The 14712-nt window shown below is 36.2% G+C and overlaps 1 protein-coding gene across 10 annotated transcripts in view; it reads left to right on the forward strand.

The window, feature by feature from the left end:
* LOC139762316 (organic cation transporter protein-like) overlaps positions 1 to 14712 on the forward strand; it is a 346799-nt gene that overhangs the window by 303445 nt on the left and 28642 nt on the right. For all 10 annotated transcript variants that reach the window (XM_071686947.1, XM_071686949.1, XM_071686950.1 and 7 more), the window contains 2 exons: positions 9606 to 9685; positions 12090 to 12271. In XM_071686947.1, coding sequence (XP_071543048.1) covers positions 9606 to 9685; positions 12090 to 12271 — 262 coding nt within the window. The remainder of the gene's footprint in view (positions 1 to 9605; positions 9686 to 12089; positions 12272 to 14712) is intronic.

Raw genomic sequence — 14712 nt, forward strand, 5'->3', positions numbered from 1 at the left:
ATCATACAGTTAATTTTCAGTGAAATGCATATTAAAGTACTTGAGCTCTGTTGTTAAAGTGAATTTTAGATTAGCATACTTTTTCAAATTGAAGTTATCAGTTGTCATGTGATAAATAAGCTCTTCATTCTTGACTGACAGTTGGAACATTGGCTGAGGGATAATGCTGGTTGCTATGAAATTCACTTTATATCTATTATCAGTAGGAACTCATTGAAGTAACAGCACTCTGCATTGTTAATTAGTTTGTTCAGATTCACATAAATTTTCATCTTCTAAAAATCTCGGCACTTGAATCAACCATAAGCACACATAGATTCATCTAAAACAACAGCAGTAGCAGCAAAAGGAGATGTAGCAGTAGCAGCAGCAGTAGCAGCAGATTCAAGACTTAAAACAGCAATAGGAGTTTGATTACATATTATCATTATAGATAACATTCATCAGGCATTACGACACCTACACCTTAGATGTATCACTTAAAGGTTAAATCATCATTATCCCTATCACTGTAGAATCTATCCAACTCTCTGCCTCATTCACATGTTCCAGCCTCACATTTGGGTCGAGAAGTTTCTACATTGTTGACATGCATGCAGGTTTTAGTGCAATTTTCAATTGCAGTTTTATTGACATTGCTCTAGAGTCTAGAGGTAATTGTAAATCTACTTAAAAACTTAAAAGTTAGGCATTTCATCATTGTGAATGGAACCTTCAGGATATTCACAGAGATATCAGATTAATTCTTGCAGCTTCATCATCTGCAGTTCATCAAGAAGTTTCAAGTAAGCGAAATTTAAGACTTCATTATTTTGATTTTCATCATTGTGATCAGTATTTTGTATTGTGAGACTAATCAGGCAGTCATTATCTGGGCAGTCATGTTGTGATTATAATTTGATTTATACTTATCAAGTTCTGAGATACAGTTTGGATATAATTTTTATCAATACTATAGCTGTAGGCATTATAATTATTTTCTTTTAACATTATTGCCCTCCCTTGTCAGTTATTTTAGTCTTCCTCTTAGTTTTCATGATGTCATAATCATTTATCATTATAACATTTTCTTTATTAGTTAATTTTGTCAGTATTCATTATTATTTGGAATTAGTTTAAACTCAACAGTGATGATGGGTATTTCCATTATCACATCCACATAATATTTATCCGTATCACAATCATTCCGAAAGTCATGTTCATATAAAACTCTTACTGGTCATTAGCATCAGTAGCTGATGATCTATATAGGTTCTCTATTGTCACTTATGACTGAGAACAAATAATATCTAGCAAATGTCAGTTAGTCGATGCGTGGAGGATACACACAGGGCTCTCCTCTGCAAGTAGCATTATTAATGATTTTCAGGGGTAAAGATACATATAATTAAAGTTCCTCTCTGACAATTGATAATGGATCTATTGTAGAATACATGATACATATTCTTTGCATTCTTTAACTGGAAAATCTTGATTAGCTGCTCATATCCTTCAGTATGGCTTTTTGCTAAAGTAATGAATAACACTTAAGTATCTTCACTCAGTATACAATAGTAGAATAGAAAGTGTATCTGTTTATCCTCAGAATTCTGAAAACCTACTTTTTTGGCTTTTACAAAGTTAGTGATGCAAAAAGGTTGAAGTTACTTGATACTTTTAACCTCTGTAATGAAGATCAGTGATATTTGTGACAAAACCTGTCAGTAATTGAGGAATGTTGAGTTGTACTTGCCAACATGTAGCTGAGTTGTACTTGCCAACATATAGCTCTTTGTGCAGTGTGGTTCATTCAGAACTTCTTTATACAGTAGTATCTAGCAGTTTTCCAGCAGTGACTTTATCACATATGTGAGTCTGCTTGTGAGTGTGTGTGTATACTTTCTATGTGAGTGTCCTTGGGGCTAAATCTCTAGCTCTTAATAATACCAAAAAGAAATAAAAAGACATGGGATTTGTCATCATTTCTCACATCCATGGCTTCAAAACCTGTTTATTATAATTTTAATGAAGCCTATCAACCCAGAGTTTTTTTTTTATTCATACTTAATTGCCTTTGCAGCTTTAGCAAGGGAGCATCAGGAACAAATGGACAATGGCCTCACTTACACACATTCATTCTCTGGCTGTCATGCAAATGTATGACTAAATGATACCTGTCATATGTATATTTAAACTTGTCTGATGTTTATTGATAATTCATTAACACTGAAATATTAAGAAATACAGATTAGATGTTCAGTGTACTGCATTCATCATAAATTTCAAATTCTGTTTTTCATAACTTTCATTTCCTCAATATTAGTTCACCATATGTATATGTAATATATATATATATATATATATATATATATATATATATATATATATATATATATATATATATATATATATATACACCTGAAAGCACTTATAAAAAAGAAAGAAGATTGACCACGAGAAAAAGGAACCATATTTAATTTAAATTTTCTAGTCGTCATAATTCTAACTGATTTATAATATCCTGATTCTTACTTAATGACCCCAATTCATTTGATATTACTCAGATACCAAGCTTAGAATCACTGAAACTATATATTTACCCTACAAATATTCCCTGAAGGACCAAATAAGCTATGTTGTTGGAGTAATTTCCACCTGGAGTAAATTTATGATTTCTGTTGGCTGATTCTGGTTTGAAATTTTTCTCAGTAACAATTGACTTATAAGTTTGTGAGAAGATAGCTGGCTTGTGTTCTTGTTTTTTCTGATAAAGAGCAATACTGATTACATATTAGCTAGTACAGATTTCATAATCTATGACTGGCTCAGGAGTCACTGGATTAGTAGTTAGTACGTACACTTGCTCCGAATTTATTATGTACATTAAAGCAGTTTTACCGAGACATATTTATTGAGAATACTTTCCTCATCGCATTATGATGCATATACAAGAAAATTTCTGTGTAATCACATTCATTACAAAGAATCTGATGTTTCTCATTAAGTCATGTCATTTTTTTTCAAAATCACAGCAAATTTTCCCACAGAGAATCTTCCCCAGACATTCTTTTGTCTGCATTTGCACTTTCAGATATCACAGTCCTACCATGAATACATGAAAGAAATATTGGAGGATTTTGCATGCTTGTGATTTGATTTACTTTAATTTCATTTAAGTTTTTGGGGAACTCTTATTACTTGTATAGTAGAATACATTATGAAATAAAAACATATACTGTACAGTAGTTTTAGTTGGTGAGCTACTACTGTCCAGGCAAGGATGGTGTTAGCACTCATGTAGTAAAACAACAACTCATAACTTAACTCTGATTCAGTGTTAGCTATATCTTTCCTGATGTAAACAGAGCCGAATGACCAGTGTATAGCAATGATTTACATTTTCACTCTAACCTTCATATCATTGATACAGTACAAGAATAGCTAGGCTCAGGATACTACTCTGAGGGATATTGCATGTTATCTGACTTGGTTGTGACATTGTGCCATTTGTATTTACAAATTGCTCTCAATCAGACAAATTTCAGAGGTTGGAAGATGTTGATGAAGCAGTACAAAGGTAGATTAAACTGGTATGATGGCCCTTTTAGACCACATTAATAGAGGCTGCCTCAGACTCATATAGTGCCATAAAAATAGATTCGTGAGGGGGAACACTATGATGGAATGAAAATTTAAGAAATTGGTTAGAAAATGAGAAGTTTTAAGGGAGAAGCAAAATATAGGAAATGATTAAAAGTAGATGCAAAGAGTGTTGATTATAAAGTCCTGAAGAAACTTTTCAGAAGTTAGAGTAAAAGGGAGGTCAAGTGAATTCTCAAAAGAAGGCTAAATGAAATTTCGACGGGGAATAACAAGCTATTTTGGAAGGAGGTAGATAGGTGGAAGAGGGAAGTTTGTTTGTAAAGCAAGGATGTACTAGACTGGTGTGGAAAAATGCTTAGGAAATGGATGAAGCCTGTAAGAGGTAAAGATGATACTTTAAAGAAGTGGTTGTAGATCTTGCTATTAGATGTGTGGGTATTAGTAAATCAGGATCGTCTGTTGTACACCCAGAAGGGTGCGGAATAGATATGGGGAGAGGAGACCATTACAAAGGAGGTGAAGACAAGCAAAGATTCTTCCCAACATTGGAAAAGTAAGTGGAATTGTATCAGAGATGATGAATAGTGGATGTGATGCCCCTGTTAAATGGATTTGGAAAGTGTTTATAGCAGCATGGAAAAACATCCATATGCTTGATGATTTGATAAAGGCAGTGATTAATTCACCATATGAAGGTAAAGGGAGTAAAAATGAGTTTATTTGGCAGGTATATAGTAAGACTTAGACTGATATAGTTAAAAGACTGAGAACCTCTTTTAGCTGAAAAACAAGGTGGAATTAGCAGAGTAGCAGAACAGACAGTATTGACAGTTTTACAATAAGAGAAGAGAGCACAAGCAGCATAAATGTGTTCAGAAAAGGCACATGATAGAATCAATTGGAAGTGGCACTGAGAGATTACACTCTTCTATTAATGGAAGTGTTGTTTGTTTGAGAATATATATGGTGACAATAATTATTGGTTTGTCAACACTGTAAGGTCTCCATTTTTTTCAAAGTATTTTGGTGTACTGTTAAACTGTTTTGGAAGGACTTGAAGTCACCATATTTGTTTTAATGAAATGATGCTTTTCTAGTGGCTGAATTACAGGAAGGGGCAAAGAGAAAGGTAGAGCATCTTGATATGTGTAGGAAGTCGGTATACGTGCAAGGGCAAGATTCTTGTTTTTTGGAGGAAATGGGCTACTTCAGCGTGATATGAGTTTGATTGGGGAAAAAATAGAAGATTTCAATGAATTCACGTACTACAGAATAATGAGTGGGAAAGTTCAAGCCAAGAGTAATTACAGAAGGGAGAGAAATATGAAGGTGCCTTGAACACTGGTTAATGTGAAGAATTAAATGTAGACTGTGGAAGAGGTTTTCATGATGGAGTATTTGTCCCGATTTTGATGCATGGATGTGAAGTCTTAGTTTCTAAGGTCACGCAGATCAAGAGGAAGACCATTAGCATTGGATGATTTTTTGTAGTGTAGTTTGAATGAGAACAGATTGAAAATAGTAATTACAAGAGATATCTATATTGTGAAGATATTGAAGAGATTAGTTAATGAAAACCTTTTGTGAGGATATGTAAGATGATAGTTTGGTTAACATAATATATGGTAGCATAGCTGAGGGTGCAAGGGAAATGGGTAGGCTATGGAATGAAGTGACTGAATATTTTAGGGCTGGAGGTATTTCAGATGAGGATGCCTTTTGAATGAATATTGTCATGTTCATTGAAGTTTTGCATGAAGGTGGAGGTTTGATTGGAGATGGTTGTTTCAATCATCTTAGTACCAAAAGTGAAAAATTTGAGTGCATATGTTGCATGGAAACACATTGTTCACTTTACATCACTGGACATAAGTGAAGTATGCATGTACACTATTAGAGTGGCTACATGCATTTGATCTATCCTGTGTAAATGAAAATGGAGTATTGATAGATTGATGAATATTCTTTCTTTCTTCCCCACATCTAAAGTTTTTCACTTATATTCTTGTATTCTTTTTTGATACCTAATTGCCCTATCTGTTTTAAGGAGGCTGTGTTAGCAGCAAACAAACAGTGACCTCATGTGTACACATTAGTCTTAGTTGTTATATATAATGATGTATCTCCGTGAATAATCTCATAGTTTATATTGCAAATACTGAGGTGACTGCATCATTACATGATAGAAAATCAAACTCCTGGGGTTTCCTGTAATTTTCAGACACTGATGTTTGATTTTGCTTCTGAAATGTATATAGACTCACCCTTATTAAAGGGTTTGCTAATGATAGAACATTTGCCACCTTATTTTGAATGCAGTAAGGATTTATGTGATGTATGATATACTTTCTATGTGTTTTTTGGAGAGTGTGTTATAGCACTCGTCTCTGAACTTAGTGGTTTAAGCCCAGGTCCAGCTTAATTATTTAGGAGCTCTTTATTCTCCAACCAGTTGTCCATCAGTTGGGAAGTTGTGATGTAGGCTTCATCACTCCTTGTTGACATCTCTAGGCATCAAAAATAGAGATCCAGACTTATATGATAGATGACTTTTGATTTTCCCTTGTTTAACTGAATGGGTGGTAGGTAGTAGTTAGTAGATGGTAGGCAGCCTCGAAGCAGAGAGGCATATTACTGTTACTACCCACCTAGGCATTGAGATGGTTAGTGACAGCTGCATTGTGAGCCAGCACTTCTGTAGTTGCCAAGTTGCACTCCTCTGACTCAGTTAACTGTCTCTTCTTTCTTCCTCACCAGCACATAGACTGCTGGCATTTTGTCCATGAACATGCAATCTCTCCTTGTCACACAAAACACTTGACTAAACTTAGCTCACACAACTTATTCTTAATAACTCCAGATTTTTCTGTGGTTAGCACTTTGCACTAGCCTGAGCCTTGCCTTTTGATAACAGGATAGGAGCAAAAGATAGAAGCAGTAGGTCGGAAAAATAGGCAGGAGCATAAGCAAGACACCCTAGGTAGAAGTTGTAGGTAGGAGCAATAGTCAGAAGCATTAGGAGAGAGATAAGGCAAGAGCATAGGGTAGAAGTAGTAGGTTGGAACATTACCCATGAACGTTAGGCAGAAGTAGCCAGTAGGAAAATTTAGGTATGAGCTCCTGGAAACACTGCTACAGTGCCCTCAGCTGGTGGCCTGTTAAGGGTGAAGCACCAAAGGTTAAGAAGTAGCACTGGAGTTCAATAGTTATAGGGACTCTTGCCATGGTATCAGAGATAGATAGATAGAACTTGATAGATATCTTTATTATCCTTAGTTGGTAAAGATTAGGGCTTTGCAGATATCAGAAAATGCCCTTGTTAACAATACCAGTCTATCCATTGCTGATGTTTACAATATACATTCCATCCATTGCTGATGTATCTTTAGCTTCTGCTCAGAGATGGGTATATAAACAGACACCAGGCAGTGGTGACAGTTTTGACATGTGTAAAGAATTTTGAAGAGTGTAACTATTATGCTTGTTTTACTTTAGCTAGGTAAACAAGTATTAAGATTTGGTAACTTAGGACCTTTTATGTTTAACACTCATTGCATTGAAATTATGTGATGACACCATGGTTTTTTAATGAATTTGTGGATGGGATATTTCGTGAGAAATGAACAATGTTCTTCTCAGCTATAATGAAATGAAAAGGAAGTTAAAACAATTATTGTATGGAGATGAAACTGAAAGGAAGTTAAAACAATTATTGTATGGAGATGAAACTGTGTTGTTGGCTATATCAGAGAAGTTAGATTGAGTGTTAGGCTGTTTCAGTGATAAATGTAGGGGGGGGGATACCAAAGATGAATGTGAGTGAAAGTAGAACTTCAGTTTTGGAAAGGGTTGGGAGGTCACAGTATATTGACAGTCCACATTGTGAAGCACTAGAAGTTGTTGATGAATTGAGATATATGGGGGTAAGGATCCTGAAGAGTGAAAGTAGAAAAACTGAAATTGGGAGGAGAGTCTTGCAAAAGAGAAAATTTAGAGGTGAACTGAAAGCTCTGGTGAATGGAAAATATTTAAGTGCAGAATGTGCAGCAGATTTATCTGAAGGAGTACTTTCCCCAATCTGATGTATAGATATGAGACCCAGGTTCATATGGATCAGGATCAGAAATCAAATTGGTAGATATGATATGTGGTTAACTTTCATAATATAGTTTTAATCAGGGGGATAGACTGAATGATGAAGATGTGAGAAAGATATGTGAGATGAAGAAATAACGAGAGGTGTGTGGGTGGGAATATGAGAAATATGAGAGATAATAGGTTGGTCAAAGACTTATATAGTAGTGCAGCTGAAGGCAGAGAGAGAAAAGTTGCTGTGAAAGAACTGGTTAGGGCTAGGGATGGTTCAGTTGAGGATGTGAGTGCAATGATTTAGGATAGCGTGCAATGAAAGCAGACTGTGTATACTGGTGGTGTGAGTGATGTTGGTCTTACTTGATGAGTCAACTTAATGTGCAAAGTGAAAAAGTAGGAAACTTACAAGAAGTGTAAAGGATCATGTTTCACTTGAACACATTGGGCATGGTTTGTGGATGTGTGTGAATGATTTGAGAGGCTTTATGTTGCTGATACACCCCTTGGCATTGGAAATTGAGTTATGGTGAGAGGTAGATAGTTACTTAGATAGGTAGTGACTGTTGAGCTCTTACATTTCCTTGTTTGTATATTTCAGTGTTTTTCAGATATCTAAGAATTTTACTCGTAATGCTTGTGTGCTGAAAACAGTAAATTTATTAGGCAGAGATAATAATACTCAATCGACAAGAGTCATCTCTATATTTTTAGGAGTTTATGAGATGGATATGGTTAAACATGTACAGATTTTGTTGATATATGAGGTATAAACATTCATAATGGATAAATATATGTTTAAGATCTTGATATGTACATGTTATTTAATGGTCTTCCCAAAGTTTTAATGTTGAGAATTGCAGAATATGTGGCTTAACATGCAGTAAAGGAAACAATACCTGTGTCATTTCTGTCCAAAAGTTAAGTTATAAATCTTTAGAAATTAGGCTTTTCACTGAAAAGGAAAATAAGAAAGGAATGAGAAAGGTAAATCAAGTGAATGGTTAAATATGTTTGTCAGAGCATTGACCTTCATTCAGTATTAAGTAGTAAATCATTAGTTTGAAGGAGATTCTGAATGAATCACCATGTACAAGGATGAATGACTATATATCTGTCCCCATGTTTCTCATGTAAACAGACCTGACCATTTCTGCATATTGATACCCTGTACATCATATATTGCTTCTTCGTATCCCTTCATATCACTGTTGGTCTTTCCCTTTCACTTGCCTTCCTTCTTAGTTATTTTAACTTTTTATTACCCTCTTTTCAGATTTCATTCTTCTCTAATGGCCATACAGTTTTGGAATGGTGTCCTTATATTGTTTTGTTTACTTCCTTCCTAATTTCTTATTACCTATTCATGCTGTCTATTTTCAATCAGTTTTTATCATACCATGTTCAAACCTAAAGAATTAAGAAATCTGTCTCATCAGCCTTGTGTCTACTTGACATTATGTCTTCTTCCTCTGTCATTATTTACTCTAGTCCCGTGTTAATGGGAAGGATCAAGGTCATACTGGGATGAGAATTTTATGGGAACTGAATTTGCAGAACTGGGTTCCCCATCCCCAGCTCCATTGGTTCACACACACAGTTTACTCCTATACATCAGGGTATGCTGAAGTACAGAATTCAGAAAAAGATGATGTCAGAATTTCAGGTGTATGATACTGAGGATGAATGATTTTCACTTCTACATAAAACTTAGTCAGCCTTTATGAATCCTTCTGATTGTTAGATGAGGATCTTTAATTATCAGTTAATGAAATAATGGCAGTAAGGTCTACCAGTCAGAACACCCAGAATCTGGAAGGGTGTTTGGATTACAGGAGGAACAAATCACAATTGGTATTGGTAATGTCCAGAACCATGACTAAATGTATTCAGGAGAGCCCTGTACGTTGTTACTGAACGTGATGATTCCACAGAATGGGCAGGAAGGGCACGCTCTCCTTTGTCCTTTTGCTCGGCGGCGTCGCTTGCTTCGTATCCGGATTTATCCCAGAAGGTAAACACTGTGGGCATATGGCAAACCTCATGCCCACACCCACGCCACCTTATTCACGCAAAGCACACATGGTTCTTTAGGATATAAAAAGATTAATATGAATCTTTCACTTATTTTACTGCTTTTTTCCTGTGTATCATTGAAGACCCAAAATTTATAGTACCTGCAAATTTTTCTGGATGATCAGATTCATTGAAAATTGTTAGTTTTGACTGTTTCATACATACATTTTGTAATAAAATGTATACAGGTATGATGAACTGTATATGAATTAAGTTGGGAATCTTTTAAGTGTGGAGGTTGTACTACACATTTTACTGTTTATGTGATTAAATCAAGGGACATTAGTTTTGTTAAAGGTATCATTGTCCTTTACTAAATTACTCTTAGAAATGCTGATCCTGTAATTGATTCTGTTGGCAATCTGAAGATATAAAGCAGGTTTAGTTACTGTATATCTTTTCAGTGGTACCAAGGAAAGGAGATTTGATTTATTTATATATATCAGCACATGTTATTATTCATTAAAATCAAAAGCTACAAGTGTTTCAGATCTTAACTTAGAAAACTGTTAACATCCATCAAAATTAGATTGATATGAAATAATAACATCAAAGGTGTTGAATGCCATTGTGTGGAGCGTGTTTAAATATGTCGTTATGTGCCAGCAATAGGTACTGATGTAAGTCAACTATATCAATAAAAATCTTCATACTGATATTCCATCCATTTATCATATTTACAAGTAATCAGTATCTATGGACAGAACTTCTGTGATGTGTACTCTCATTGGTGTCAGTACATGAACCACAAGACGACATTGGCGTGATCAGAGGAAAAAAAAAAATCCGGCATCGGAAAAAAGAACCCTCATAATTTCTCATCAGTATTTACAAGACTAGTTCCTTGAATTCCTGTTTTTTTTTTTTCATATTAGTAGGCACTTTTTTTTTCTAAGAATGTCATGACTATGTTTGTCATTTGACTTAAGTTTAACAGTTCTCAAAATTAAACTTGGGTTCCCTTTGAAGCAGAAAAAATGGGTAAGTATGGGTACTCGTATCATTGTAGCTACAGAATGAGGGTAGTCCCACAGAGATACGGTGAGAGGAGTGAGCTGTTGTGAAATTTTCTTGAGAAATTCAGAGGGACAGTTAATACTCAATAGGTTATATTCACCCTCAGTGTCAAGCTATTGAAATATCATTGTCATCTGCACTTACTTTAGAAATTTCATGGACTTACTTAATCCTGAGCATCACTGTGGAATTGCTGTACCAAATTTTTGTTGCTGGTATCAGGCTAAATGGTGGTTATTGATTTGGCTGAAAATTTCATTATGGCTTATTTTTGTGTCATTAGCTGACATTAGATGTATGCAGTCTTATGTAATCTTCATTGTGGTAACCTTAATAATATAATTCTGATTATTCTCTTATGTCATTGTCTACTGTCAGCAAATGGCATCTTAATTGCTCAAGACTGACCTGACTAAACTTGGAATTTGTTTCTAAATAGCCTCTTCCTTTCTTCAGCCAAGCTCTTAGCTGATCAAGAGCTGCAGAGGGAGTATGACAGTTTTCTTTTCTCATCTGTATAACGTGTAATGGAAACGAATTTTACCACAACTGACAAATGCCATTTTACTGATAGAAAATGTTCTTTTTAAATGCTTACTTTGTAAGATGATCAGAGTAACTGAACAAGTAGCATAATCACTCATGAATGTCACCTACCAGTTCACTTGTAATAAGTTAGAAGATAAGTTATGATAACTACTGGTATGATTTGATCTTAAGACTCCTTCCAGAATACCTGAAAAATATTAATAGGTATTAGTTAATAACTTTTTCTGCCTCTGAAGAAGGGAAGAGATCTAAGAGAGTTCATATAAAGCTGAAGAATAGACACTATCGTTTGCAAGCAATACTTGTAAAAGTTTCACTTTCGTTTGCTTGTTATTATAAGATCATGGCTTGTAATTGGATGTTGTTTTTTCATGTAGTTCATCATTGATGAACTTAGATATGAATTCATGCCTCCTGCGATTTATGGCAGGCTTGTATACACAGCATACTTGGAATCCCCGACATGGACAGTAATATCATCTTTACATATTTGGTTGTTTCTGTAAATTTTCTGTTGTGTATATGTATGTTTTGCATTTTACTGAAGGTAAAACCAAAATGATTGCAAAGATTAGCTGAAATGCAGTGTCATCTCTCTGAGTAAAACTTTGCAGAGGTAATATAGGTCACTGCAGAGTAAAGTCTTATGAGATTGCCTGGAAACGATAGTAGTGTATAGTTAAATCCACCATCTTTACTGAACCAGCAAGTTTGTATTGTGTGTTCCGCCCCTTTTATTGTTTAATCTTTATTTTTCACTCCATTTTTCATAACAGACATTGGATGGTTGATTGTAACTCTGAGCCTGGTGGGTAAGTTTGGAATCGCAGCTGCATTTGCCATCGTGTATGTGTATTCTGCAGAAATCTTCCCGACTGAATATCGAAGTGTGGGAATAGGTGCTTGTTCCATGTGTGCTCGTGTTGGAGGCATCCTTGCACCGTTTATTGCTTCATTGGTAAGTAACTAGTTCTGCAGACCCTTTACATACATTTGAAAAATATGTGAATGAAATTTGAGAATGTTTATCATGTCCTGTGAAGTCATATGCTTCACAAGAATAGCATACTGTTGTTATGTTTAATTGTTTCCCTCAAATGCTCAGTCCTATGTTCTTAATGCTACCTTGCTAATGCGAGAAAGGGCGAATAGTATGAAATATATATATATATATATATATATATATATATATATATATATATATATATATATATATATATATATTATCCCTGGGGATAGGGGAGAAAGAACACTTCCCATGTATTCCCTGCATGTCGTAGAAGGCGACTAAAAGGAAAGAGAGCGGGGGGCTGGAAATCCTCCCCTCTCATTTTTAATTTTCCAAAAGAAGGAACAGAGAAGGGGCCAAGTGAGGATATTCCCTCGAAGGCTCAGTCCTCTGTTCTTAACACTACCTCGCTAACATGGAAAATGGCGAATAGTATGATATATATATATATATATATATATATATATATATATATATATATATATTTTTTTTTTTTTTTTATACTTTGTCGCTGTCTCCCGCGTTTGCGAGGTAGCGCAAGGAAACAGACGAAAGAAATGGCCCAACCCCCCCCCCATACACATGTACATACACACGTCCACACACGCAAATATACATACCTACACAGCTTTCCATGGTTTACCCCAGACGCTTCACATGCCTTGCTTCAATCCACTGACAGCACGTCAACCCCTGTATACCACATCGATCCAATTCACTCTATTCCTTGCCCTCCTTTCACCCTCCTGCATGTTCAGGCCCCGATCACACAAAATCTTTTCACTCCATCTTTCCACCTCCAATTTGGTCTCCCTCTTCTCCTCGTTCCCTCCACCTCCGACACATATATCCTCTTGGTCAATCTCTCCTCACTCATTCTCTCCATGTGCCCAAACCATTTCAAAACACCCTCTTCTGCTCTCTCAACCACGCTCTTTTTATTTCCACACATCTCTCTTACCCTTACGTTACTTACTCGATCAAACCACCTCACACCACACATTGTCCTCAAACATCTCATTTCCAGCACATCCATCCTCCTGCGCACAACTCTATCCATAGCCCACGCCTCGCAACCATACAACATTGTTGGAACCACTATTCCTTCAAACATACCCATTTTTGCTTTCCGGGATAATGTTCTCGACTTCCACACATTCTTCAAGGCTCCCAAAATTTTCGCCCCCTCCCCCACCCTATGATCCACTTCCGCTTCCATGGTTCCATCCGCTGACAGATCCACTCCCAGATATCTAAAACACTTCACTTCCTCCAGCCTCTCACCATTCAAACTCACCTCCCAATTGACTTGACCCTCAACCCTACTGTACCTAATAACCTTGCTCTTATTGACATTTACTCTTAACTTTCTTCTTCCACACACTTTACCAAATGAGAGTTGGGGTGAGAGACTATCAGTAAATTTTAGGGAGAATAAAAAGATGTTCTGGAAGGAGGTAAATAGGGTGCGTAAGACAAGGGAGCAAATGGGAACTTCAGTAAAGGGCGTAAATGGGGAGGTGATAACAAGTAGTGGTGATGTGAGAAGGAGATGGAATGAGTATTTTGAAGGTTTGTTGAATGTGTCTGATGACAGAGTGGCAGATATAGGGTGTTTGGGTCGAGGTGGTGTGCAAAGTGAGAGGGTTAGGGAAAATGATTTGGTAAACAGAGAAGAGGTAGTAAAAGCTTTGCGGAAGATGAAAGCCGGCAAGGCAGCAGGTTTGGATGGTATTGCAGTGGAATTTATTAAAAAAGGGGGTGACTGTATTGTTGACTGGTTGGTAAGGTTATTTAATGTATGTATGACTCATGGTGAGGTGCCTGAGGATTGGCGGAATGCTTGCATAGTGCCATTGTACAAAGGCAAAGGGGATAAGAGTGAGTGCTCAAATTACAGAGGTATAAGTTTGTTGAGTATTCCTGGTAAATTATATGGGAGGGTATTGATTGAGAGGGTGAAGGCATGTACAGAGCATCAGATTGGGGAAGAGCAGTGTGGTTTCAGAAGTGGTAGAGGATGTGTGGATCAGGTGTTTGCTTTGAAGAATGTATGTGAGAAATACTTAGAAAAGCAAATGGATTTGTATGTAGCATTTATGGATCTGGAGAAGGCATATGATAGAGTTGATAGAGATGCTCTGTGGAAGGTATTAAGAATATATGGTGTGGGAGGCAAGTTGTTAGAAGCAGTGAAAAGTTTTTATCGAGGATGTAAGGCATGTGTACGTGTAGGAAGAGAGGAAAGTGATTGGTTCTCAGTGAATGTAGGTTTGCGGCAGGGGTGTGTGATGTCTCCATGGTTGTTTAATTTGTTTATGGATGGGGTTGTTAGGGAGGTAAATGCAAGAGTTTTGTAAAGAGGGGCAAGTATGAAGTCTGTTGGGGAT

This window comes from Panulirus ornatus, chromosome 43 (assembly GCF_036320965.1).
Source record: "Panulirus ornatus isolate Po-2019 chromosome 43, ASM3632096v1, whole genome shotgun sequence".
Taxonomy (NCBI): Eukaryota; Metazoa; Arthropoda; class Malacostraca; order Decapoda; family Palinuridae; genus Panulirus; species Panulirus ornatus.